Source organism: Salmo salar, chromosome ssa01, assembly GCF_905237065.1.
Source record: "Salmo salar chromosome ssa01, Ssal_v3.1, whole genome shotgun sequence".
NCBI lineage: Eukaryota > Metazoa > Chordata > Actinopteri > Salmoniformes > Salmonidae > Salmo > Salmo salar.
The window spans coordinates 49,370,421-49,395,734 of NC_059442.1; the positions used below are offsets into that span (position 1 = coordinate 49,370,421).

Genomic DNA, 25,314 nt, shown 5'->3' on the forward strand with positions numbered 1-25,314 from the left:
AACGAATGGTAGGAAACAATGCAATTTTGCATTATATGACGCATTGTCATTATGGGTTAGCCTAGTATGTTGATATTTGATGCTTACTGCATACATTTCTACTAAACAGTAAGTTCTAAATAGTATTTAGTATGATTAGTACACATTAGGTAGTTTTAGTAAGTAGTAGGCAAGACACACATACACAGTTGTCGAATAAGAACTAGCAAACACACACTCTCACTCTCTTACCCTCACTATCCCGTCAGCACAGCCAGTGACTATAACGTTTCGTGGATCCCACTCGTGTCTCTGAGTGAAGCAGACAGACAGGATGTCCCCACCTGAGCTGCAGGAAGTGACATCAGAGCCACAGGATGTGTCGAGCCAGGTGAGTAACTGACCCTTCATACTCCACAGGTACAGGACCGGCCCTGCACACGATGCTATCTCACCCTGAAGGAGAGAGGAGAGGGTTAACATACACACATACACAGGTAAAAGGGGTTGGCCACGCAACAAATCCCCAAGTGCAGAACAGACTATGGGAGGCACACAATACTACATAGAACCATGACTACATGGGACTCTATTCCACATCAAGTAACTGTCGCAAGCAGTAAAATTAGATTTTAAAAACAGATTAAAAAAACACCTTATGGAACAGCGGAACTGTGAAGCAACACAAACATTGGCACAGACACATGCACACACACACATACATATGATGACATACGCACTCTACATACACATGGATTTAGTCATGTAGATATTTGGTAGTGGTGGAGTAGGGACCTGAGGGCACAGAGTGTGTTGTGAAATCTGTGAATGTATTGGAAGCAGCAGCTAACGGGGATCCATAATAAATACAAATACAAACAAATGAGGGAATGAACGGAAACGTGTCTCTATCAGTGACCACACACATGGTAGGCCTATGAGCACCGAGAATAGTAGAGGATGTGTGTGCAGCCAGAAAAGGGAATCCTCCCTCCCTCATTCTGAGTTCCAGGAATGCTCGTGCAATAGACTGGCTAAACGATGATGGTCCCTATGTACTTGTGTGGTACTTTTTTTTTTACATGTTTATCAGTCAGCAGGCAGGATCCAACAGGATCCCACTAAAGAGAGAAATAGAAAGTGGAAAGAAAAGCGATAGACGGATACAAAAGGAGGTATAGAAAGAGGTCAACTCTCAGATGTTGTTGATAGTTAGCACATGGATTCTGGCCTTGTGAGGGGAGAAAAAAGAGAGAAAAAAGAGAGAGGGAGAGAGCGAGATAATGATGTGAAAGAGGTAAAAGAAAGTGTAGACTCACCGTGAGGTCATTGATAGCAAGTGCTGTGATGCTAGCCTTGTGTCCAGGTAGCTGAGTGATGTAGTTGAGTTCCTCAAGGTCCCACAGTATACAGGTGAGGTCACGAGAACCGCTGGCTATCACTCCATGAACGCCAGACACCGCCAGACACGTTACTGCATCGGTATGACCATACAGCGCCTGGGAGACCAATATGAGATTCACTTTATCAAACACACACACATTTTACTGTGTATTGGGCTAGATACATACTCATACCACATCACACTCACACCACATCACACACACCTGTCTGAGTTTCATGTGAGTGAGTTTGTCCTTGCTGATGGAAACATCCCACACACACACCACTGAACTGGTCCCAGCAGTGACTATGGTAGCTTGGTTGGGACACGCTGCACACAGCATCTCCCCCCAGTCACACACACTCTCGCATACAGCAAAGGTCTAGGAGAGGGAAATAGAAATACACACACAAATGTTACCCATTGTCTATGTTGGAAATGGTTTGGCCAACTTTAAAGCTTCATGTCATGTTGCTACCTCATGATGGATGGATGGATAGATATCTAATTTAACCTTTGTTAGTGTGAGTAAGTGAATAAAAGGTCTCCATAGTGTACATACTTTCTCAGTGGTGTAGTGTCCGAAGGAGCAGGAGTTATCAGGGAAGCCCCAGGAGAAGTAGACATTCCACAGAGGAGGGATCAGTAGTCTGTTCTTCTCTACGACCAAAACCTCTTTGTCCACACAAACCACTTGGCCTACTGGACCACGAAGGAGCTCTGAAGGGGAGGAAGAGAAAAGAGGGAAAGGGTGAGGAGAAGAAGAGATCGAGATATGAATAGAAGGAGGTAAAAGAAGTCCAGGTCCTCTTTATTCACACAAACCACCTGGCCTAATGCACCACGAAGGAGCTCTGGGGGAGAGGAAGAGACGAGAGGGAAAGGGTGAGGAGAGGAAAAGATGGAGAGAATAGAGGGACGTAGGACAGGTTTGTTGTTCTCTAAGATAAGAACCTCTCTGTCCCCAAAAACTATCTGGCCTACTGGGTCAGGCAACAGAAAATAAAGAAATCAGAAAGCAACTCTGGTAGCCTGCCTGGACTAGCGGTAATGCCGCAGCCTGGGCACACATATCTATGGTTTCGACATGTGTCAAAGTCCAGATTTGACCTAACTTCTCTCTATTTGTTCAATAAAAAATCTGAAAGTTCCTTAAAATGTATATAGATTTTTTTTTTGAAAGCAACTCTGGTATGTAGGAAAACAAAAAGTAGAGAGAGTACAAAAGCATCTACTATCTAAACCGAGACTATGATGATATGAGATGGATACAAATAAACTTTGTCTGCCAGTAAGCCCATGTCATATGGATTAAAAAGGGACTACAATTAGTTAAAAAAAATAATAAATGCAGGTACATGCCCATTCATCAGATGGATACTCTCCCTTTCCCAGACCCCCACATGCATGTGTGTTTGAGCACACACAAACACACCTCACTCCTGTACACACACCTGCACCTGTACACAGCCCATCTGTAAATAGCCCACCCAACTACCTTATCCCCATATTGTTATTTATGATTTTGCTCCTTTGCACCCCAGTATCTCTACTTGCACATTCATCTTCTGCACATCTATCACTTCAGTGTTTAATTGCTAAATTGTAATTATTTCGCCACTATGGCCTATTTATTGCCTTACCGCCCTAATCTTACTACATTTGCACACACTGTATATAGATTTTTCTATTGTGTTATTGACTGTACGTTTGTTTATCCCATGTGTAACTCTATATTGTTTGTGTCAACTGCTTTGCTTTATCTTGTCCAGGTCGCAGTTGTAAATGAGAACTTGTTCTCAACTGGCTTACCTGGTTAAATAAAGGTAAAAATTAAAATTAAAATCCCCTTTTTGGTTTCCATGGCAACCTCCACGGGAACCTTTCCCCAATAGAATATTTCCCCTATGGGAACCACACCTGTTGGCATTCTCACAAACACTCGCAACATTGTTTCAATAATATATAGAACTTTTCTTGCAGCTCTGGTATATAAAGCTTTTTTGAGGCCTTGCTCACAATGACCAACCGATATACTGTATGTGAGGCTCTTAATCATATCTTTGATCATGACACTGGTGAGGAGGAGAAAGACCTTGTTAAACTTTGACACAAAGTAGTCTGTGATAAATAGCACAATATGTTTCATCTGAATATTTGTTATAGTCAAAATAATCCATACATTATGCTTTTTTTTACTCAAAAACGAGTTGTATGAGCTCATGTCAATGGGGCTGTCACGCCCTGACCATAGAGAGCCCTTGGTTCTCTATGGTGTAGTAGGTCAGGGCGTGACTAGGGGGTGATCTAGTATGTCTATTTCTATGTTGGTGCTAATATGGTTCCTAATTAGAGGCAGCTGTTTATCGTTGCCTCTGATTGGGGATCATATTTAGGTAGCTATTTCCCCACCTGTGTTTTGTGGGATATTGATTGATTGTTAGTGTGTTTGGGCACTACGTCATCACCGTCTTTGTACGTTTTGTTTTGTTAGTTTCACTTAAATAAATATGTGGAACTATACTCATGCTGTGCCTTGGTCCGATCATTTTCAAGAACGTGACAGAGGCTTACAGGCCATGAATAGCAAATAGAAGTTCAAAATGTGTAATGTTCACAAGAACTTAAGTTCATAAAAAGATCTAACACAACATTAGGCGATAATATATGTATTATTGTGGATTTATAATCAGCTATAATGGGGTGGTCATTTTGGACCGGGAACACAGAATTAATTAACATGAAAGGAACACAACAGGAGGTTTAAGCTTAATGTACCAGGAAATGCAGTAATAGATTATTAGCTTCCAAAACCCACAATGCCGACAAAGAAAAGTCACACCAAAAAGCCAGACTTAATGATTTTATAGTCTGAGGAGGAAGATGCCGTGCTAGCTTCATGTGCTAGTGGTGGAAGCAGGACTGAATGGATAAACACTTGCAGTGCCGTTAGCTCCGAAATCCTCAAGGCCATCAAAGATATTAATGTATAATTCTATATCAAATTTGAAAATGTACTGTCTGCAGTGGACAATGTTAAAAATGAAGTCAAAGAATGTGCTGGGCAAATCTCTCAGGCTAAGGTACGCATCTCTGGAACCGAAGACAACGTTATAGCCCTGCAGGCAACGACCATCACTCTTGAGGAAAAGGTTGAATCGCTTACCTCTAAACTAGTTGATTTGGAGGGCCGCAGCAGGAGATCGAACTTGAGACTAGTACATCTCCCTGAAGGCGCTGAGGGGAGCTATGCTTGCTCATTCCTAGAGCGGTGGCTTCCCGAGGCTCTGGAGATGGAGCCACTCCGCTCTACTTTTATCATTGAGAGAGCTCATCGGAATTCTGGCCCACGATACGACCCCAACGCACCCCTGAGGGCTCTGAAAATGAAGTTCTTAAACTATAAAGATAAGATGCGCGTGGTGAATGCAGCCAGGGTGAAAGGGAGAGTACTCTACAAGAATCAGCAAGTTATGTTCTTCCCAGATCTCTCCATGGAAGTCAGTCCACAAGCAGCAGAAACGCTGCTGCTTGTGAATCTGTACAATGGGAAGAGACTTCCATTCGGTTCAGCCCCTGTCATGCAACTGCTTCCCAAGATACCAGCTTGTCTCAGGGAGGACAAGAGCTCATGGTACAAGGCCCTCTCCAGCAAGATCCAGGTAAGGGCGCCACTTTCCTGGACATAGTAGGAATGGAGAAATCTGGGTTTTTACACTTTTTCGGTGGAGCCATCTCTGCCTGACCACCTCAACCCAACATGGATGAGATCCATATGATTACAGACCTTAACTGCCGTGCTTCCCATAGCGCCATCCAAGGTTATGGTTGAACCATGAGCCTGGTGTTAGTGGGAGGGCACTTCAGTTTAGCCTGTCTAACCCCTGGATGCCCCCGTGACACCCAAGGAGTTGTCTGGGCACTCTGTCGTTGCCATGCGGCAGAAGTGTGACATGCGTAAGAAAGAAGGTGAAGCAGGTGTGTTGGAAGATGGGATGGCTGTGTGTTTTGAGTAAGGAACATGGTTGCAAATGCCAGAGCCCATGTGTGTCTGAGAGCAGGAGTTGTGACAGAGCGAGAGTCTTCATTTTTGTGCTGATATGGAACATACATTTTCAAATAAAAATACAACTGTACAGTTTGTTTATTTTTGTCATATCATATCCTAGACACCCACTTGCGTGACCCAACCACTAAGTAGAAGTCCTTGTCTGTTTTATAGGGCTATGCAGCCATGACAGAAAGGTGAATGCAGAGACCCACTAAAGCAGCACCAGCCCCTCAAGAGTCTGAGCCTGCCTGGCAGGATAGGTCCAAAAACCAAAGCCCCCGGAAGGCTGAGCATAATATTCAAGGATTTTCTCAAAGCTGCTAATGAGAACCTTGATGACCTTGTACCTAGCCGGTGGGAATTCCAGTGGAGTACCCCCACCCAGGTAGTGGCAGTGCTGGCAACACTGCCTGCAGTAACCCATGGGGAGGGAGTCACACTCAGGCAATAAGAGATTGGGCATATTAGTGGAGAGTGATGGAGTGATGCATCAGATGACCTGCCCGCCACAATCACCCGACCTCAACTCAATTGCTTTGGGATGAGTTGGACCGCAGAGTGAAGGAAAAGCAGCCAACAAGTGCTCAGCATATGTGGGAACTCCTTCAAGACTGTTGGAAAAGTGTTCCAGGTAAAGCTACTTTGAAGAATCTCATATAAAATATATTTTGATTTGTTTATTAAAACCTCTTGACGCACGTTAAGGATAGGGGGCGCTACAGCGAATTTTGAAAAAAATACGTGCCCATTTTAAACGGCCTCCTACTCAAACGCAGCTGGATTAACAAGAAGTTAAGCTTTATTTTGATGTATAACAGTTGTATTTTCATGAATGTTAAATCTTTATATTTCTGTCATTTGAATTTCGTGCTCTGCAATTTCACCGGATGTTGTCGAGGTGGGTCGCTAGCGGAACGCCTGCGCTAGAAAGGTTAACCTGTTAAAACGTACCCGATTTAATCTAGTTACTACTCCTGCCCAGTAACTAGCATATGCATATAATTACTAGATTTGGATAGAAAACACTCTAAAGTTTCTAAAACTGTTTGAATGGTGTCTGTGAGTATAACAGAACTCATATGGCAGTCAAAACCCCGAGACAGATCCTAACAGGAAGTGGAATTCTGATTCGTGGAATCACTTTCAAGTCTTTGCCTATGAAACACACCGTGAGTTAGGATTCATTTAGCACTTCCTAAGGCTTCCACTAGATGTCAACAGTCTTTACAAAGTGGTTTGAGTCTTCTCCGGTAGAAACTGACCGAACGAGAGGCCTGGAAAGTTGGTCATAGGGGGAGGGCCATTACTACTATGACGCGGGCGCCCGTGGTTACCCTTTCGTTCCGAAATGTTTAGTAAGACAATGCAATCGTCCGCCTTGAATATTATTGAAACTCTGATTGAAAAAGGCCCTAAAGATTTATGTTATACAACGTTTGACATGTTTGAACAAACGGAAATATATTTTTTTTGCACACTCGTGACGACAAGTCCCGCGCACTTCAGTACATTTTGAGTTGCCTTCGGAACGCGCTAACAAGAAGGAGCTATTGGGACATAAATGCTTAACTTTTTCGAACAAAACTACATTTGTTGTGGACCTGGGATTCCTGGAAATGCCTTCTGATGCAGATAATCAAAGGTAAGGGAATATTTACAATAGTATATTTGATTTTAGATGGTTCCAAGATGGCGCTAACCTGTATCGCCTAGCCTATTTTTCTGAGCATAGCACATCGTTTATTGCAAAGTGTGATTTCCCAGTAAAGTTATTTTTAAATCTGGCAATGCGGTTGCATTCACGAGATGTTAATCTATAATTCTTTGAATGACAATATTACATTTTAAAAATGTTTTTGAATAGTAATTTAGTAAATTGTAGCGCTGATCACCGGATGCATTTGAGGGAAAATATTTTCTGAACATCACGCGGTAAAATGCTGTTTTTATATATAAATATGAACTTTATCGAACAAAAGAATGCATGTATTGTGTAACATCATGTCCTAGGAGTGTCATCTGATGAAGATTGTCAAAGGTTAGTGGTTCATTTAGCTGTGTTTTGGTTATTTGTGATGCATGTGGTTGGTTGGAAAATGGCGGTGTGGCTATTTTGACGATGTACTCTCCTAACATAATGTAATGTTTTGCTTTCGCTGTAAAGCCTTTTTGAAATTGGACAACGTGGTTCGATTCAGGAGAAGTGTATCTATAAAACGGTGTAAAATAGTCCTATGTTTGAGAATCAGAAATTATTAGATTTGGTTATGAATATGGCGCTCTGATTTTTCGCTGGATGTTGATCCCGATTACGGGATCAGCGCTTCAAGAGGTTTTACACTTTTTTTTTTGGTTACTACATGATTCCATATGTGTTATTTCATAGTTTTGATGTCTTCACTATTATTCTACGATGTAGAAAAACCCTTGAATGAGAAGGCGTGTCCAAACTTTTGACTGGTACTGTATACTGCTGCAAAGAGACAGAATTATTAAATCACTTGTTTTGGTACTGCCCATATGTAGCTTGTTTTTGGTCGCAGGTTCGGGAATTGCTGAAAAACAGTTACTTGAAGCTGACTCTGCAAATAGAAATGCTGGGTGATTTACAATCTGTAGAAACTATGAGAATAGAAAGCTTCAGCACAGCACAGTGGAAAAATATATGGCAGCTAGAAATTAAAACTGGATGTTCTTCATAGATAAATGGGATGGGTTGAGGGTAGCTGAATGCTTGGACTAAAAACAAACAAAAGATATCTAATGTAAAATATACTGTGTCCGTAAAATGTATATAGTATGAATAAGCTAGAAATAGAAGTATTGTTGTACATTAGTTTACTCCAATTAGGGTAGGGGTGGTAGGGTTAGGTGAAAATAACAAAGGAAATATATATTTCAAATAATATATATTTCCAAAATAATATATCTGTGGGATTGGAAATGATGCAGACAATTACAGATTGTGACTTTTATCAATCTGCAAAATTATAGCTGATCTACCCCCTACATACCTAAGGACCTATCATGGTCCAAACACAACAACACAGTCATGAAGTGGGCACAACTATGCCTCTTCTCCCTCTACCTGAAAAAAAGTGGCATGGGCCCTTTAGATCCTCAAAAAGTTATACAGCTGCACCATTGAGAGCATCTTGACTGGCTTCATCACCACTTGGTATGGCAGCTGCTCGTCATCCGACCGCAAGGCGCTACAAAGGGTAGTGCGCACGGCCCAGTACATCACTGGGGCCGGACTCCCTGTCGTCCAGGACCTCTATACCAGATGGTGTCAGAGGAAGGCCCTAAACATTTTCAAAGACATCAGCCACCCATGTTATATACTGTTCCTTTTGCTACCGCACAGTAAACGGTACCGGAGCGCTAAGTCTGGGACCAAAAGGCTTCTGAACAGATTCTATCCCCAAGCCACAAGACTGCTAAATATACTGAACAAAACATAAACGGTACATGTAAAGGGTTGGTCCCATGTTTCATGAGCTGAAATAAAAGATCCCAGAAATGTCCATGCGCCCAAAAATATTATTTCTCTCACATTTTGTGCACAAATTTGTTTATATCCCTGTTAGTGAGCATTTCTCCTTTGCCAAGATAATCCATCCACCTGACAGGTGTCGCATATTAAGAAGCTAATTAAACAGCATGATCATTACACAGGTGCACCTGGACAATAAAAGGCCACTCTAAAATGTGCAGTTTTGTCACACAACACAATGCCACATACAGTCGGACGTTTACATACACTTAGGTTGGAGTCATTAAAACTCGTTTTTCAACCACACAAATTTCTTGTTAACAAACTATAGTTCGGGCAAGTTGGTTAGGACATCTACTTTGTGTATGACACAAGTAATTTTTCCAACAATTGTTAACAGACAGATTATTTTACTTATGATTCACTGTATCACAATTCCAGTGGGTCAGAAGTATACATACACTAAGTTGACTGTGGCTTTAAACAGCTTGGAAAATTCCAGAAAATGATGTCATGGCTTTAGAAGTTTCTGATAAGCTAATCGACATAAATTGAGTCAATTGGAGGTCTACCTGTGGATGTATTTCAAGGCCTACCTTCAAACACAGTGCCTCTTTGCTTGACATCATGGGAAACTCAAAAGAAATCAGCCAATTGTAGACCTCCACAAGTCTGGTTCATCCTTGGGAGCAATTTCCAAATGCCTGCAGCTACCACGTTCATCTGCACAAACAATAGTACGCAAGTATAAACACCATGGGACCACGCAGCCATCATACCACTCAGGAAGGAGGCACGTTCTGTCTCCTAGAGATGAACGTACTTTGGTGTGAAAAGTGCAAATCAATCCAAGAACAGCAGCAAAGGACCTTATGAAGATTCTGGAGGAAACAGGTATAGAAATGTCTATGTTCACAGTAAAACAAGTCCTATATCGACATAACCTGAAAGGCCGCTCAGCAAGGAAGAAGCCACTGCTCCAAAACCACCATAAAAAAGCCAGACTACGGTTTGCAACTGCACATGGGGACAAAGATCGTACTTTTTGAAGAAATGTCTTCTGGTCTAAAGAAACAAAAATAGAACTGTTTGACCATTATGACCATTGTTATGTTTGGAGGAAAAAGGGGGAGGCTTTCAAGCCGAAGAACACCATTCCAACCGTGAAGCATGGGGTTTGCAGCATCATGTTGTGGAGGTGCTTTGCTGCAGGAGGGACTGGTGCACTTCACAAAATAGATGGCATCATGAGAGGGAAAAGTATGTGGAAATATTGAAGCAACATCTCAAGACATCAGTCAGGAAGTTAAAGCTTGGTCGCAAATGGGTCTTCTAAATGGACAATGACCCCAAGCATACTTCCAAAGTTGTGGCAAAATGGCTTAAGGACAACAAAGTCAAGGTTTTGGAGTGGCCATCACAAAGCCCTGACCTCAAACCTATAGAAAAATTGTGTGCAGAACTGAAAACGTGTGTGCGAGCAAGGAGGCTTAGAAACCTGACTCAGTTACACCAACTCTGTCAGGAGGAATGGGCCAAAATTCTCCCAACTTATTGTGGGAAGCTTGTGGAAGGTTACCCAAAACGTTTGACCCAAGTTAAACAATTTAAAGGCAATGTTACCAAATACTAATTGAGTGTATGTAAACTTCTGACCCACTGGGAATGTGATGAAAGAAATAAAAGCTGAAGTAAATCATTCTCTCTACTATTATTCTGACATTTCACATTCTTAAAATAAAGTGGTGATCCTAACTGACCTAAGACAGGATTTCTAAGAGGTGATATGACCTGAATAGATCATTTCTGCCAAAGTCCGTTTAAACCACTATCTTGGCCTGTCATGCAGGCTCTGATAGTTACACAGTATGGTTATATCAAATCACATGAAATTGTATTGGTCACATACACATATTTAGCAGATGTTACTGCAGGTGTAGTGAGATGCTTGTGTTCCTAGCTCCAACAGTGCAGTAATATCTAACAATTCACAACAATACACACAAGTCTAAAGTAAAAGAACGGAGTTAAGAAATATATAAATATTAGGACGAGCAATGTGGACGTGGCATTGACTAAAATACAGTAGAATAGAATACAGTATATACATTTGAAATGAGTAAAGCAGTATGTAAACATTATTACAGTGACTAGTGTTCCATTTATAAAGTGACCAGTGATTCCATGTCAATGTATATTGGGCAGGAGCCTCTAAGGTGCAGGCTAGTGATGGCTATTGACTATAGTCAATGGCTATAGTCTGATTTCCTTGTGATAGAAGCTGTTTTTTAGTCTCTTGGTCCCAGCTTTGATTCATCTGTACTGACCTCGCCTTATGGATGGTAGCAGGGTGAACAGGACGTGGCTCAGGTGGTTGATGTCCTTGATGATCTTGTCGGCCGTCCTGTGACATCGGGTGCTGTAGTTGTCCTGGAGGGCAGGCAGTGCGCCCCCGGTGATGTGTTGGGGAGACCGCACCACCCTCTGGAGAGCCCTGCGGTTGTGAGCAGTGCTGTTGCCGTACCAGGTGGAGATACAGCTCGACAGGATGCTCTCAATTGTGCATCTGTTAAAGTTTGAGGATCTTAGGGGCCAAGCCAAATTTCTTCAGCCTCCTGAGGTTGAAGAGATGCTGTTGCGCCTTCTTCACCACACTCTCTGTGTGCCGAGGAACTTGAAGCTTTTCACCTTCTCCACTGCTCTCTCTGCTGTTTCCTGAAGTCCACGATCAGCTCTTTCATTTTGTTGACGTCGAGGGAGAGGTTATTTTCCTGGCACCACTCCGCCAGGGTCCTCACCTCCTCTCTATAGTCTTTCTCGTCATTGTTGGTAATCAGGCCTACAACTGTTGTGTCGTCTGCAAATGTAATGATTGAAATGGAGGCATGCGTGGCCACGCAGTCATGGGTGAGCAAGGAGTACAGGAGGGGGCTGAGCACGCACCCTTGTGGGGTCCCTGTGTTAAGGATCAGCGAAGTGGGGGTGTTGTTTCCTACCTTCCCCACCTGGGGCTGGCCCGTCAGGAAGTCCAGGACCCAGTTGCACAGGGCAGGGTTCAGACTCAGGGCCCCAAGCTTAATGATGAGCTTGGAGGGTACTATGGTATTGAATGCTGAGCTATAGTCAATGACCAGCATTCTTACATAGGTATTCCTCTTGTCCAGATGGGATACGGCAGTGTGCATTATGGTGACAATTGCATCGTCTGTGGATCTATTGGGGCTATATGCACATTAAAGTGGGTCTAGAGTATCAGGTAAGGTAGAGGTGATATGATCCTTAACTAGCCTCTCAAAGCACTTCATGATGACAGAAGTGAGTGCTACTGGGCGATAGTCATTTAGTTCAGTTACCTTTGCTTTCATGGGTACAGGAACAATGGTGGACATATTGAATCATGTGGGGACAGAAGACTGGGATAGGGAGAGATTGAATATGTTTGTAAACACTCCAGCCAGCTGGTCTGCGCATGTCGTTGATAGAGTATGCGCATCGCTTGCGCCTAGTCTCCAGGTGCCTAGTCTCCAGGCCTTTAGCCCAGTCTTGGGAATTTTCTATTGTGCTTGAGGCTTCCTGACAGCTGTTGGAAAGTGCGGAGAGGTAATACCTCTCCTTCTGTGCCGCTTTACCGCCTGCAAGCGAGTGAGCTGCACAACATATCAGTCCACATGCTTTCCATGTGTTGATGGCATTCCATTCATTCCGTTCCATTATTATGAGCCGTCCTCACCTCAGCAGCCTCCGCTGGTCCAAAAGCATCTCCTTCAACAATAGATTTTCACTATGGCTATTTGAACCACACCTGATACATTTATGAGGTTTTTACCTGCACCTCTCCCTGCACTTTTGTTGGTGCATACTTCCTTAGTGTCAGAGCTTCTGAAGGGTGATAGTGTTGGAAATAGTCTGGCTTTGGAGAGCATGTCTCGATACGGGTAGTCTATATCCCCATAGTGAGATATCGAAACAATATATTTTAAAAAGAACGTAGGTTTACTTGCATAACCATGGTTCTATGATAATATGAGTGAGATATTTCACTGTGTTTCCTTGCTCGCTAGAGCGCAATGAAGAGAGGCATGATAGAGAATGACCAGTCTGTCTCCAACAGACTGTGATTGGTACTTCAGTTAGAGAATCCACTAAAGCAAATCCCCATAGTGAGATACCTCACACATATTATCAGAACCAGGGTTACGCAAATAACATTAGTTTAAATTTAGCTATTGATTTGAAAAGTTTTTTCTTTAGTATTGGCACCATTTTGATTTGAGTAAGTTTAGTCCTTGAGCCGGTTGAATTTCTGTTATTCCTGACGATATAATATAGACTGATAGACCGAGTTATTCAGTGATTCAGACAATCATACTGTCACCAGTTTTCTCTGTCTTGCAGTTATATGGATGTTACGAGTGGCCTTTATACGACTCCCCTAGAACTCGTTACGGGCGGCAGGTAACCTATTGGTTAGAGGTTGGACTAATAACCGAAAGGTTGCAAGATCGAATCCCCGAGCTGACAAGGTAAAATATGTTGTTCTGCCCCTGAACAAGGCAGTTAACCCACTGTTCGTAGGCCACCGTCATTGAAAATAAGACTTTGTTCTTAACTGACCTGCCTAGTTAAATAAAGGTAAAAAAATAAAAACTCCATAAAATCTCCTCACGTTATTTCAGTCTCAGCCTCCAGTCTGTGTGAACCAGGTTGCAAGCTCCCACCAGATTGTTTGTATCTGTGTGATATATTTTTATGGAAAGAGTTCCTTAGTAAACTTAGGTGGCGTAGTATCGGCTACACTTATTCTCTGCCACCTACCACCAAGTATATGGATCAAATTACCTGGGAAAATAATAATAATTGTCCTACTTCAAAACCATCACATTACAGAGTTTCCCAACTTCTGCTGAATTTCATTCAATTAAATTAATATCCCATATTGCATTGCAGACCATACACTGCCACCCTGCCCTAGGGGGTACACATACACAAACATCCTGATCCTTATAAAGGTGTATCTGGCTTCCTGTGATTGTGCCTTTAATTGATCTGCTCCAACCTGGATGGGAAAAATCTTTATTTTCCTATCGCCACCTTTACCTTCGAAATCCCCAGGAAGCAGAAAGAGCCTGGAGAATGTTTCAGCATTACCCTTAATAATATCACCTTAATATCTTTCTCTCTATTCATCTTTACATGCTTCTTGGTCAGACAACACTCTGAGATGTAATATGCAGGAAGGTATGAATCGCCTCAAAATACACACACATTCAGCTCATCTCCTTCAGAATGGCTATTCCGATTATTAAGCAAGACTTCGCTGGTGGGTCCATCTCCATAGTGTAGGTCCGTAGTAGCAGATCTGTGTGTGTGTGTGCTGTTTCTAAGTCCGTCTGGGTAAATTACCCTATGAAGAGTGTCTAGCCAACCTCTTCCTATTGCTCCCTATGGACCTGGCCCATCTAGCATATAAAATAATTGAGGAACGCTGTTAGATAAAATAATTGAGGTACAAAAACGTTATTTTGAAATAATAAGGTGAATGAAAATGATTAAATACAGGAGTCTTTCTTGCGTACACACACTGCATACGCTCGCACTTCTGTATACAAGTCTAGTTCTTTGTAATGCCTTTTAAATATTCACAACAGGAGATTGGTGGCACCTTAATTGGGGAGGACGGGCTCATAGCAATGGCTGGAACTGAATTTTTGGAATGGTAATCGAACTCATCAAGCACATGGTTTCTATGGGTTTGATACCATTCCATTCATTATTATGAGACGTCCTCCTCTCAGCAGCCTTCTGTGATTTCCACATAGTACTGCAAAAACAATTCTCCACGGGGACAATAAAGTCAGATAAGGAAAGCACAGCACTCCTGATTCTACTGTTTTTGGGTATTGTTAGGGAAGTGCTTGGATACGGTTTGTGTGGGATTGAATAGTGCTAGACAGTGTTGAGGGTGGTACAGAGTGTTTGAGTAACGTTATGATAGTGTTATAGTTGAAACTTTACCTTTGAATGGTTGAACGGAGGGTTTGAGCTTGTCCAGTCTGAAGAAAAAGGGAGTTGGCTGGGCGGGTGCTGATCCCTCCTTTTTGGAGCCGGCACGAGGAGGGTGGGGCTTGTTGAACAGCTGAGGGTCAAAGGGTAGAGGTCATTCATAGAGACAACCCTCACTTTGGCCATCACTGGCTAAATCTGGCACAAATCAAGAGCCAACTGAAATATACCCAATTTCTACAACCAGTAACTCCTAGATATGTGTAATGGTAGATGGTCAAGGCTTCTCTCCTTCCTACCTGTTTGGGAACCTGTCCAAAGTTATTGACGTATCCCTGGATGGTGCTCTTGATAAGGGGGTCTCTGAGTGCATCCTGCCCCCCTGTCCCTTTCCCTCTCTGGGCGTAGAAGTAGGGGTGGAATGTGTTGAGGGACTCTACAGCGGCTGGTCCCTGCTGGCAGTGCCCAAAGATCAGGTCGATCCACAGGTGGAGGTGGGAGCTAACATACTCACACTCCAGAGCCTGGGGGACAGAGCAAAATAGTAAGATACAACACAAACGCACATGCACCCACATACAGTGGTTCTTCCTGTAAAAGTTGTGTCATACTGCAACACACCTTGCGGGCTGCCTCAGAATTCTATGGCACGTTATTTAATTGTCAGCCATTGTTGCCATTAATGCTAGTTAGTGCTAGTTTGACCACGAGAGGGCATTTTTGAGAAGCATTACTTTTTGTAATATTGGCTGTACTAGAGAATTTCAAAACTTTTTTGTAAGAACATAGTATATGGGATTGATTTTAAATTTAACTTAAAAAGTTTGATTAATATTATGGTGTTTCTATTCCAAGAAAAATGAAAAACGAAACCCTGGCACTGTACAACATGACCGTTTCCACACCCTAATTGTAGGCTAACCAATACCCAAACAGCGATTCAGTGAAAATAAAAATCTCATTGATTTATCAAGACCAGTCCCCATGCTTGTCTCAGAGCAGCGTGAAACGGTGCTAAAACAGTTACCCGGTAGGCTATTGCTTCAAATTCTATTATAACATTTGGATGACGGCGGGCCAGAACATAATAAGTATATAACATTAGCACAATTAATTGGCCTACACTACAAATGTAACATGTTTAACACATATGATTAGTGCATAATAATGCCGTGACAATAAGATAATCATTTTGATCTGATTACGCTCATAAAATCATTGTCTCTATTCAATTATTATTATTTCTTTGTGCATTGATTGGTGGGGAAAAACAGGTCTACGTAGACTACTGTAGGCTACACTACTTTCCATCCACATTTGTTCAGAACAATTTGCTTGATAGCAAGATAAAATGTTGCTATCAAAAAGTATCAAGAAGAAAGGTGGATAATGAAAATCTAAGTTTCAGAGAAGAATGTACACATTCATCTCTCCATCTTTTCCCAATGCCAAGCCAGTGTGTCTTATTTGCAATGAAAATATTGCTTTTTGCAAATAATTCAATCTCAGACGAATTATGAATCTAAGCAAAGAACTTTCAATGGTCTTCCCACCCCTTAGAGGCCCGACACAGAAACATTGAATCGTTAACAGCAAGCTGCACACACAGCTTTTTTTGCGGACCTATTCTGTAACTTAAACAGGTTAAATCTGCAGCTACAAGGAAGAGGGAAACAGTCGTGGACATGGTGGAGAAATTTGAGGCCTTTACTAAGAAGCTTGAGTTGTTCGATTTGGACTTGTCATCTGGAAGGCTACTGCACTTCAGCACACTGAAGAAAAGACAGGCAGAGGGACCAGGCCGCAGCATTGTCACAGAGGTGATGGAAAATTTCATCAAGCAGATGAAGGACAACTTATAGCATTATTTTGTTATGTTTAGGCCTATTTACATAGGCCTAAACATAACTAAACATTTATATTTCTATTATTGTACCTAATGTTGGCTGTTATGCTAAATGTATTTTTTTCTTCTCCAAATGCAGACAATGACCCAAAACACACTGCCGCCCGGGTTTGCATTGCTAATGAGGGCATAAACTGGCTCAAGACGCCAGCAGAGTAAGTAGAACTTTATGTAGTAAATTATAAATAAATAAATAAATAAAAGATCTACAACACCTACGATAGGCCTACAGTATATCTCAAAATATGTATTTCATCTCTACATGTATAGGTCTCCTGATTTAAACCCAATCTAACTTGTTTGGCATCAACTGAAAACATGAGTCTGTAACTCTGCCAAGCCTACAGTACAAGCAAAGATGAACTGGTTTTATTTTATCTTTATTTAACTAGGCAAGTCAGTTAAGAATAAATTCTTATTTACAATGACAGCCTAGGAACAGTGGGTTAACTGCCTTGTTCAGGGGTTAGAATGACATATTTTTACCTTGTCAGCTCGGGGATTCAATCTAGCAACTTTTTGGTTACTGGCCCAATGCTCTAACCACTAGGCTACCTGCCGCACCAACTGGTGAAGGCCATCAAGATGTTTTGGCTTGAGAAATTGACGATACAACAATGCAACAAGTACATTGATCATCTCAGCAAGGTTTGACCTGTGGTCGTGGCGCTGAGGGGAAGTGCAGCTACAATGTAGTTTAAATAAACATCTGCTTTTTGAATGTATTTTTTCTCTTTATTTTATTAATGAAAGCATAAAGATGTTGATGAATAACTGTTGGGGGATTTTCGCACCTACAGCAGCTGGGCTATGAAGAGTTGCGTGTCAATTCATAAACCATGTGAGTTGGAATCTCTTCCCATCTATTTTGCAATCTATATGGTTCTCCGATATTTTGTGGTTGCATGAGGTCTTGAGTTAGAAATGTAACACTTTAGAGTACTTAAGCATCAAATACATTGTAAATTGGGGGATTTTCACACGTACAGTAGCCGGGCTATGAAGAGTCTATTGTCCTGCTAATAGGAAACATTGTTTGCATGATAGTCTACACTTGCTACAGTACATGTGAAAAACAGGTGTTTGAAAACCTGTTTTCAAAATGCCTCCAGCTGTCCATCACTAGTATAAATAAAAACAGCATCTTGTTTACATTCTTTATTGTAACCACAATGTCACAAATAATTTGCATCTACCTTTCCAATTACTTTTAGAGTTTGGGGTTTACAAATGTGCACTGTGAGAATATCTAATAATAATCGCTTTGTAAATAAGAATGCATCATAAAAAGGAAAATGACATGCGCAAGAGACGGTGGTAATATTTTTCCTTTTAAAGACTATAATACTGTACATGGCATCCAGGTCCAGGTCATTTTCGTTTCTCTTAGAATTAAAACCTTAGTGTTACAACAGTTTTAGTAAGTAATACGCTACAATCCAGTAACAGCTTGTTCTAATCAAGTAGAAACAAAAAAATAAGTGTCTTTTTTTGGGTGTGCGTGCAAGACAGAGGACAAGCAATTCTTACACTATTGTTCAGGGGGAACGGAAAACGTTGCTTCAATTCATAAAACGTGCCATTGAAAATCTCTTCCCAATTATTTTGCAATCTATATGGCTCTCAGGCTTGGGAACCAAAAGAATAATCAGTGCTCTAACTCCCCCTTGCGGTGGTCTGGAGTAATGAAGCAGTGACGCAGGGTATCGTACTAAACCACAAATGACCTCTATGTCCCGCAGCATAATCTCAAAACTTTTAGTTGAGCAACCACTGTATGAACATACGGATGGATGGACAGACAAACAGACACATGCAGACACACACAGTAATATAAATGCGCTCAAGAAACATCCAATTCTTTGTTGACTGGCATTTACAGTATAGTTGAATATATGAAAATGTACGAGGAGGACCTTCTAGCCACATACAAACCAGGAGAAACTCGGAATAGGAGAGTTAACCCTAAAACCATCATTAATCTGCAACAGTATGAGATACAAACAAATCTAAGCCTTTTACAACCTCTGAATTATAACTCAAAGTGTGAAAAAGGAAACAGAAACTCATTAGAAAGCCCAGTATCTATCAGATTACACAGGTGTGATTTCCTACATAAGTCCATTTAAAAGTGAGGAGCAGGAAAATGTTGTGAGCTAATACTCTCATCACGACCAAATCACAGAATCATTTGCCTTGAATTAGCTTGAATTAGAGACATGTTTTGAACATTAGAAATAGTGAACATTATGACCAGAAGTCTCCGTTAAGGAGACCTTAATAACAACAGATCTCAGTCGCATAACTGCTTTCTATTGTTCATGTTGTTCCATATATTGTTCCATATGGAGTTCATTTGCATATCAGGAAGAAAAAACATGCAGCTAAAACAGCTAATTTGGTGGGAATTGGAGGCAATATGAGATTTTATGAGATTACAGACTGATAAAGACCATACAGGCCTGGAGTGGAGGGGAGGGGGAGGAAATATAGCAGAAAACTAGAGATAGAAGAGAGAGAGAGAGAGAGAGAGAGAGAGAGAGAGAGAGAGAGAGAGAGAGCAGGCATTCATCCCGAGTGTCAGGCAGTAGTAACAGAGTTATGAGAGAGTGTATTGTGTGTGTTCTTAATGGCTCTGAAAAGCCTGTTATCCTGTAATGCCAGTGGTTTTAAACACAGTAAAACAAGCCTTTAACCCATTTATAATAGGCATTTCTTGATGAGCAGAACAAGAGCTGATTATCTATTTAAGTGCAGAAAATAATTTCACTCTTTCTGGTTCAACCCCGAGCCCAACTTAACGGGACAGCATGAATGTTTACCCCTTTCTTTAACATTGTTAAGAAGTGACTGGGCCTAAAGAATAAGGGATGTCTCCACTAAGATGGATAACAGCTAAAACACTAGCACACTGAGAGCAGTCAGTCCTAAAAATATAGAATTAGAATGACAAGAACCGACATCCCCCATCCCTGTGCTATCTTCAGCCATTGTGCTCTCAAGAAAGGCACTTAACCCCTAAACTTCTCCAGGGGTGATGCACTGTGGGTGTTTGTGGGAATGTTTCTCAGGTGAAAAATACAAAAAATATAAATTTAACAGTAAATGTTTCATCTTACTGTACTTCTTGTATTCATGGCAACTTTACATGGTCGGCAGACTAAAAGATATGTTTGGTGTACAACTAACAGCATGCGTGAAAGGCAACTGACCTCTCGGTGAACTCTGATGAACTCCCGGGGGTCTCCCTTAGCCCAGGGAGGGAGGACAACGTCCCCTAGAGTGGTACCGTCCTGCATACAGCCTGGAGACACACACACAACCATCTTCAAAATACATATTCACCGTCAAAATACACACACACACACACACACACACTCTACCCACACACACTATACACACCTAGTTTGAAGTGGTTTGTGTTAACCAGGAAGTCAGGTAGGTAGTAGAACTCTGGGATCAGCTCTCTGACATCACTCATGTTGTCTCTGGAGGCGGAGTCCCAGTCCTTCTTCACGCTATGGAACATCCTCTCTGCTATGTCATACCCTCCCTGAGAGAGAGAGAGAGACAGAGAGAGAGAGAAAGAGACACAGAGAGAGAGAGAGAGAGACATCAACTCAAGCTGTCCACTCAGTCACTCACACAGGCATGTCATTGTTACTTAAGCTACCTGTACCTTTGTGTGGCTGAATTGACATAAGAAGTGGGTAAGAATGTACAGTATGTCCGCGTGCTCTTGCCTGCACACATGCGTGCACATGTGTGCGTAATGGCAGAAGATGCAGCGTTTTTCATTGCAAACCAAATTTTGGAATAGAAACATTTAATAAAGTAACCTAAACCATATTAAACACGTTTCATTCTATTATGTTGGAGAGAGGAAATATCTGCCAGACGTTGACTGAAGCTTTTAATTTTTTCATAAAATCCTCTAACCTCCTGATAGAGATGCCATGAGGAGGAATGTAATTTACTGCAAAACAATTACCTTCATTCAATGAGAATAACACCCATACTGGCTAAACTCTGTTAGGGACATAAATCAAGTTATAGATATTACTGCAACTGCACATACTAGTCTGGGGTTGGAAGGAAAAAGTGAGCACTGTGTTTTCAACAAGCTAATATCTTGATTGTTTTATTGTTTGATGATGACTATCAAATATGCAGACCTTCTCATTAGCATCAATTGGATTCCTAGACTGGAAATCAGCAGCTTTTACAACCAAATGGGATTGTTCTTTTGTTTTGTAATGTTACTACATTTATTTGCTTAATATACACTGAACACATATATAAACACAACATATAAAGTGTTGGTCCCATGTTTAATGAGCTGAAAAAAAAGATCACAGAAAAGTTCCATAGGCACAAAAATATTATTTCTCTCACATTTTGTCCACAAATTTCTTTACATCCCTGTTAGTGAGCATTTCTCCTTTGCCAAGATAATCCATCCATCTGACAGGTGTGGCATATCAAGAAGCTGATTAAACAGAATGATCATTACACAGGTTAACCTTGTGCTGGGGACAATAAAAGGCCACTCTGAAATGTGCCGTTTTGTCACACCACACAATGCCACAGATGTCTCAAGTTTTGAGGGCATGCTGACTGCAGGAATGTTAACCAGAGCTTTTGCCAGAGAATTTAATGTTAATTTCTCTACCATAAGCCGACTCCAAAGTCGCTTTAGAGAATTTGGCAGTACGTCCAACCGGCGTCGTGTGTGCGAGCAGTTTGCTGATGTCAACATTGTGAATAGAGTGCCCCGTGGTGGAGGTTGGGTTATGGTTGGGCAGGCATAAGCTACGGACAATGAACACAATTGCATTTTATCAATGGCAATTTGAATGCACAGAGATACCATGACAAGATCCTGTGGCCCGTTGTTGTGCCATTCATCCGCTGTCATTACCTCATGTTTAAGCATGATAATGCACGGTTCCACGTCGCAAGGATCTATACACAAATCCTGAAAGCTGAAAATGTCCCAGTTCTTCCATGGCCTACATACTTACCAGACATGTCACCCATTGAGCACGTTTGGGATGCTCTGGATTGACGTGTGTGTCAGTTCCGGCCAATTTCCAGCAACTTCGCACAGCCATTGAAAAGGAGTGGGAGAACATTCCACAATCAACAGCCTGATCAACTCTATGCAAAGTGTGGTGGTCACACCAGATACTGACCAACAGATGCACATCTATATTCCCAGTCACGTGAAATCCATCGGATTTAATGGGTCTAATTAATTTATTTCAATGGACTGATTTCCTTATACAAACTGTAACTCAGTAAAATCATTGAAATTGTTGCATGTTGCGTTTATATTTTTGTTTAGTATATATTGAAATCTCATTTGAAATTAATTTGTTTCTAAATTAAAAAGTTGATATGGAATCCAGCGAGTCCAAAATAAGGAGGCAGTCGTTAAAGACATGCTCCGCAACTTTGGTAGTTCATACATGCATAATCTATGAGCAGAATTATTGTCTTGCCTCAATTAGCCACAAAATCTCTAGTTTGAAAGCGACTGTTTTTCTGGAAGCTGTGCTGCGCCATTTTCCCTAACGTGGGCCAGCCCCCTAGCAATTCCAGTTCTAGCCAATGAGCTTCAGCGCCTTGCCATTTGAGTAACAGCTAGCAAGATGTACATACAGCAGAGCGATAGAGAGAGAGCAATGACGTGGTGCACATATGTGACGTAGTATGCAATTTTCACGGACCACTTTTTGCTTGTGAGCGCTACTTTCAGAACTACTGGCTAAAAAATATACAAAAGTACCGGATAATCTTTTTAAGAAGGATTATTTGTTTTATGACATCTACAGAAAAGCCAGAAATACTATTTCGACATTTTCTGGTAAAATATGTGTTGTATTTAATGTACTGTGCTTGCTCTTTAGCTCAGCATACACCAGTAAAACAGTACTATGGAAAAAAAAGAGCTACAGTATGTACAAGCCTCTGTTCCAGCCTAGCACGAATACAACTTCAACTGACCAACTGGCTGAATCAGGTGTGTTAGGGTTGGTCTGGAAAAAAAGCCTGCACACCCTGTAGCTCTCCTGGACCTTGGTTGAAAAACACTGGCCAATGGGGGCACATGCCAAGATGTAATGAGCCAATCAGAGCAGCTAAACCTTGACCTCTCACCTGTAGGGTCAGAAAGGTGTGTGAGAAGGGTTCCATCCGAACGAGGAAGGACGACACGATGATGGCCGAAGAATAGTGGGTACAGTAGTGACACCTCATTGCCAGGTCACCTAGAATAGCCAAAATACTCAGCCATTAATCACCAATACAACACAAAATGCATCCTGTAATGAACTATGAGAAAATTATGTGATTTGACACTGTATTGCTTCAGATTGTAGGCCTCACATGTTAAATATCAGTGATGTTAGAACTGTGGGCAGTGTAATGTGAAATTAAAGTGTTGAGTTGTTGCAGTAGGGGTATGTATTAGTACAACATCAGCACATGGTATGGTACACTACCTTCACTATTTTCCACTTCATTAAATCTCTGAATAAACATGTCTCTCCTCTTCTCTGTCTGGGCTCCCATTGGTTTCGAGAGGTCACGAAATGTCGCCGGTTTGTTCAGATCCAGGGTCTATCAATAAATAGTATATGAGATGTAAATATGCAATCAATAATATAACAATTCACCCTTCGCTAAGCCCTGTCCCCTTGGTTACTGCTGCAACCTCGATCAAAGTTTTCCCAGGAAGCCCAATTGCCGTATCAAACCACTGGACAAAACCCCTCACAATGATAGTAAACTGTGTTTTTAATACACAATGAAATTAAACAGGACTACCCCTTGCTAATCGAGCATGTTGTGGTGGACTGTCATAATTGCTTCACAGGAACCTGGTAAAATAAAGTTTGTAGTGTGGTTAGCTACTGGATGGCTCTGAATGCACAGTCAGCTGAGCATGCAGTCAAAGCTACTTATCACTTTTGGAGCCAACTAGTGCTCTCAAATCGTATCCTCCTGATGTCGACAGCATAACTACCATAAAGAGCCAGGTCATTCCACGAATAGAGTGCCTATCATGTCCTTCAAACATTATTTGTGTAAATACTGATAAAACAGTTGGATCACATACATCTATGCTCTAACTAAACCATGTTAGAAATTCCAATAGCAGTGTGTTTTCATTTAAAAAAATCCCATTATTGGCATGTCCCACATCCTGTTTGTCCAACTTCAAGGAAGATTTTAAATCCCTTAACCCCAAGATTTTACCTACGTTTTCACCATCATTGTAAAGCCCTAGTTATTTACTTATTTAAAGATGCACTATATAGAAATCGCTCTGCCATTTCCTGGTTGCTAAAATTCGAATATTTAGCCTAATTTCAGTTTGTGACAAAATAAGCAAGTATAATGTAGAGAATCATTGTACCATCTAAACCGCTGGGAAATATATTTTTCATAACCCCAAATATTATATTTTAAGCTGTTTGAAGCTGGTGTACAAAACTGAAAGTAAAAGTTGCACAAACAAAACCTAAGAATGGGAAGCATAGAAATAGCACAAATAGAACAGTTCTACCACTTTTTAGACTTTCTTTCAATGAGAGTGATAGATTTATAACAAAAAGTTCTATGTGAATTTAATTGGATCGCCCAAAAAGTTAGATATTGCAGCTTTAATGTGAATAGTGATTAATTTACATTTGTCCCTCAGATTTAAGGTTCACTGTAAAGTGAACTGAACTCTCGTTTTAATTTGGTAAAACTTGAATTTTGTACATTATTTTCTCAAAAGAAACATCTTATAGTCAAATCATTGTGTAGAAGAAGGCAAGCTGATTATACTCTATTTGGCCATTTTCTGGTGTGATGGAAAACTGAGTGTGTCGGGACATAACACGTCAACCCTATTACATATAGGTAGATAGGCTAGAAATGTTTAATAAACAAGTTCACATTTTTGGTTAAATTTGCATTCAATTGCCCCTCCCTGATGCACACAAGCTTCCATATAGTCCTTTTTCTTAACTGAACTTCTTCAGATGGGAAATCATACTTGTTATTAAGTTGAACATGTGCTCTTTATGACAAAATTAGGTTAAATAAGTAGTTACACAGCCAGCATTATTACAGATATGAGACATACAGAGACAGAGATGGACACAGAGAGAAAGACAGACAGTATTAATCCTCACCTCCGACTTGTAGTCAGCTAGGACCCAGGGGAAGACGGGGTACTGCATGAGGTCATTATAGGTTCTACCAGCCAGAGTGTTCAAATGCATCAAGTACTCAAAATTACTAATGTCCCCACGCTGTCAGAGTAAAAGAGCAAACAAACAAACACAATCTGTATTTAGATAATACTGCGCTGTCAGAGAGAACACACACATGCATGATATATCATGTTGATAATACTAGAAGCTGTTAAGAATATCAAAATATGATGTTTGCCACGTTTACAATAAATACAAACTTTTGTCAGTCATAGAAAAACTGAA

At 41.2% G+C, this 25,314-nt stretch overlaps 1 protein-coding gene across 4 annotated transcripts in view; it reads right to left on the bottom strand.

Moving 5' to 3' along the window:
- wdfy4 (WDFY family member 4) overlaps nucleotides 1-25,314 on the bottom strand; it is a 211,162-nt gene that overhangs the window by 15,785 nt on the left and 170,063 nt on the right. For all 4 annotated transcript variants that reach the window (XM_014198725.2, XM_014198716.2, XM_014198734.2 and 1 more), the window contains exons 52-62: nucleotides 25,009-25,128; nucleotides 23,326-23,443; nucleotides 22,982-23,091; nucleotides 20,222-20,372; nucleotides 20,032-20,123; nucleotides 15,213-15,437; nucleotides 14,926-15,046; nucleotides 1,926-2,083; nucleotides 1,587-1,745; nucleotides 1,299-1,478; nucleotides 232-435 (exon numbers count right to left, since the gene is read on the bottom strand). In XM_014198725.2, the coding sequence (XP_014054200.2) occupies nucleotides 232-435; nucleotides 1,299-1,478; nucleotides 1,587-1,745; nucleotides 1,926-2,083; nucleotides 14,926-15,046; nucleotides 15,213-15,437; nucleotides 20,032-20,123; nucleotides 20,222-20,372; nucleotides 22,982-23,091; nucleotides 23,326-23,443; nucleotides 25,009-25,128 (1,638 nt within the window). The remainder of the gene's footprint in view (nucleotides 1-231; nucleotides 436-1,298; nucleotides 1,479-1,586; nucleotides 1,746-1,925; nucleotides 2,084-14,925; nucleotides 15,047-15,212; nucleotides 15,438-20,031; nucleotides 20,124-20,221; nucleotides 20,373-22,981; nucleotides 23,092-23,325; nucleotides 23,444-25,008; nucleotides 25,129-25,314) is intronic.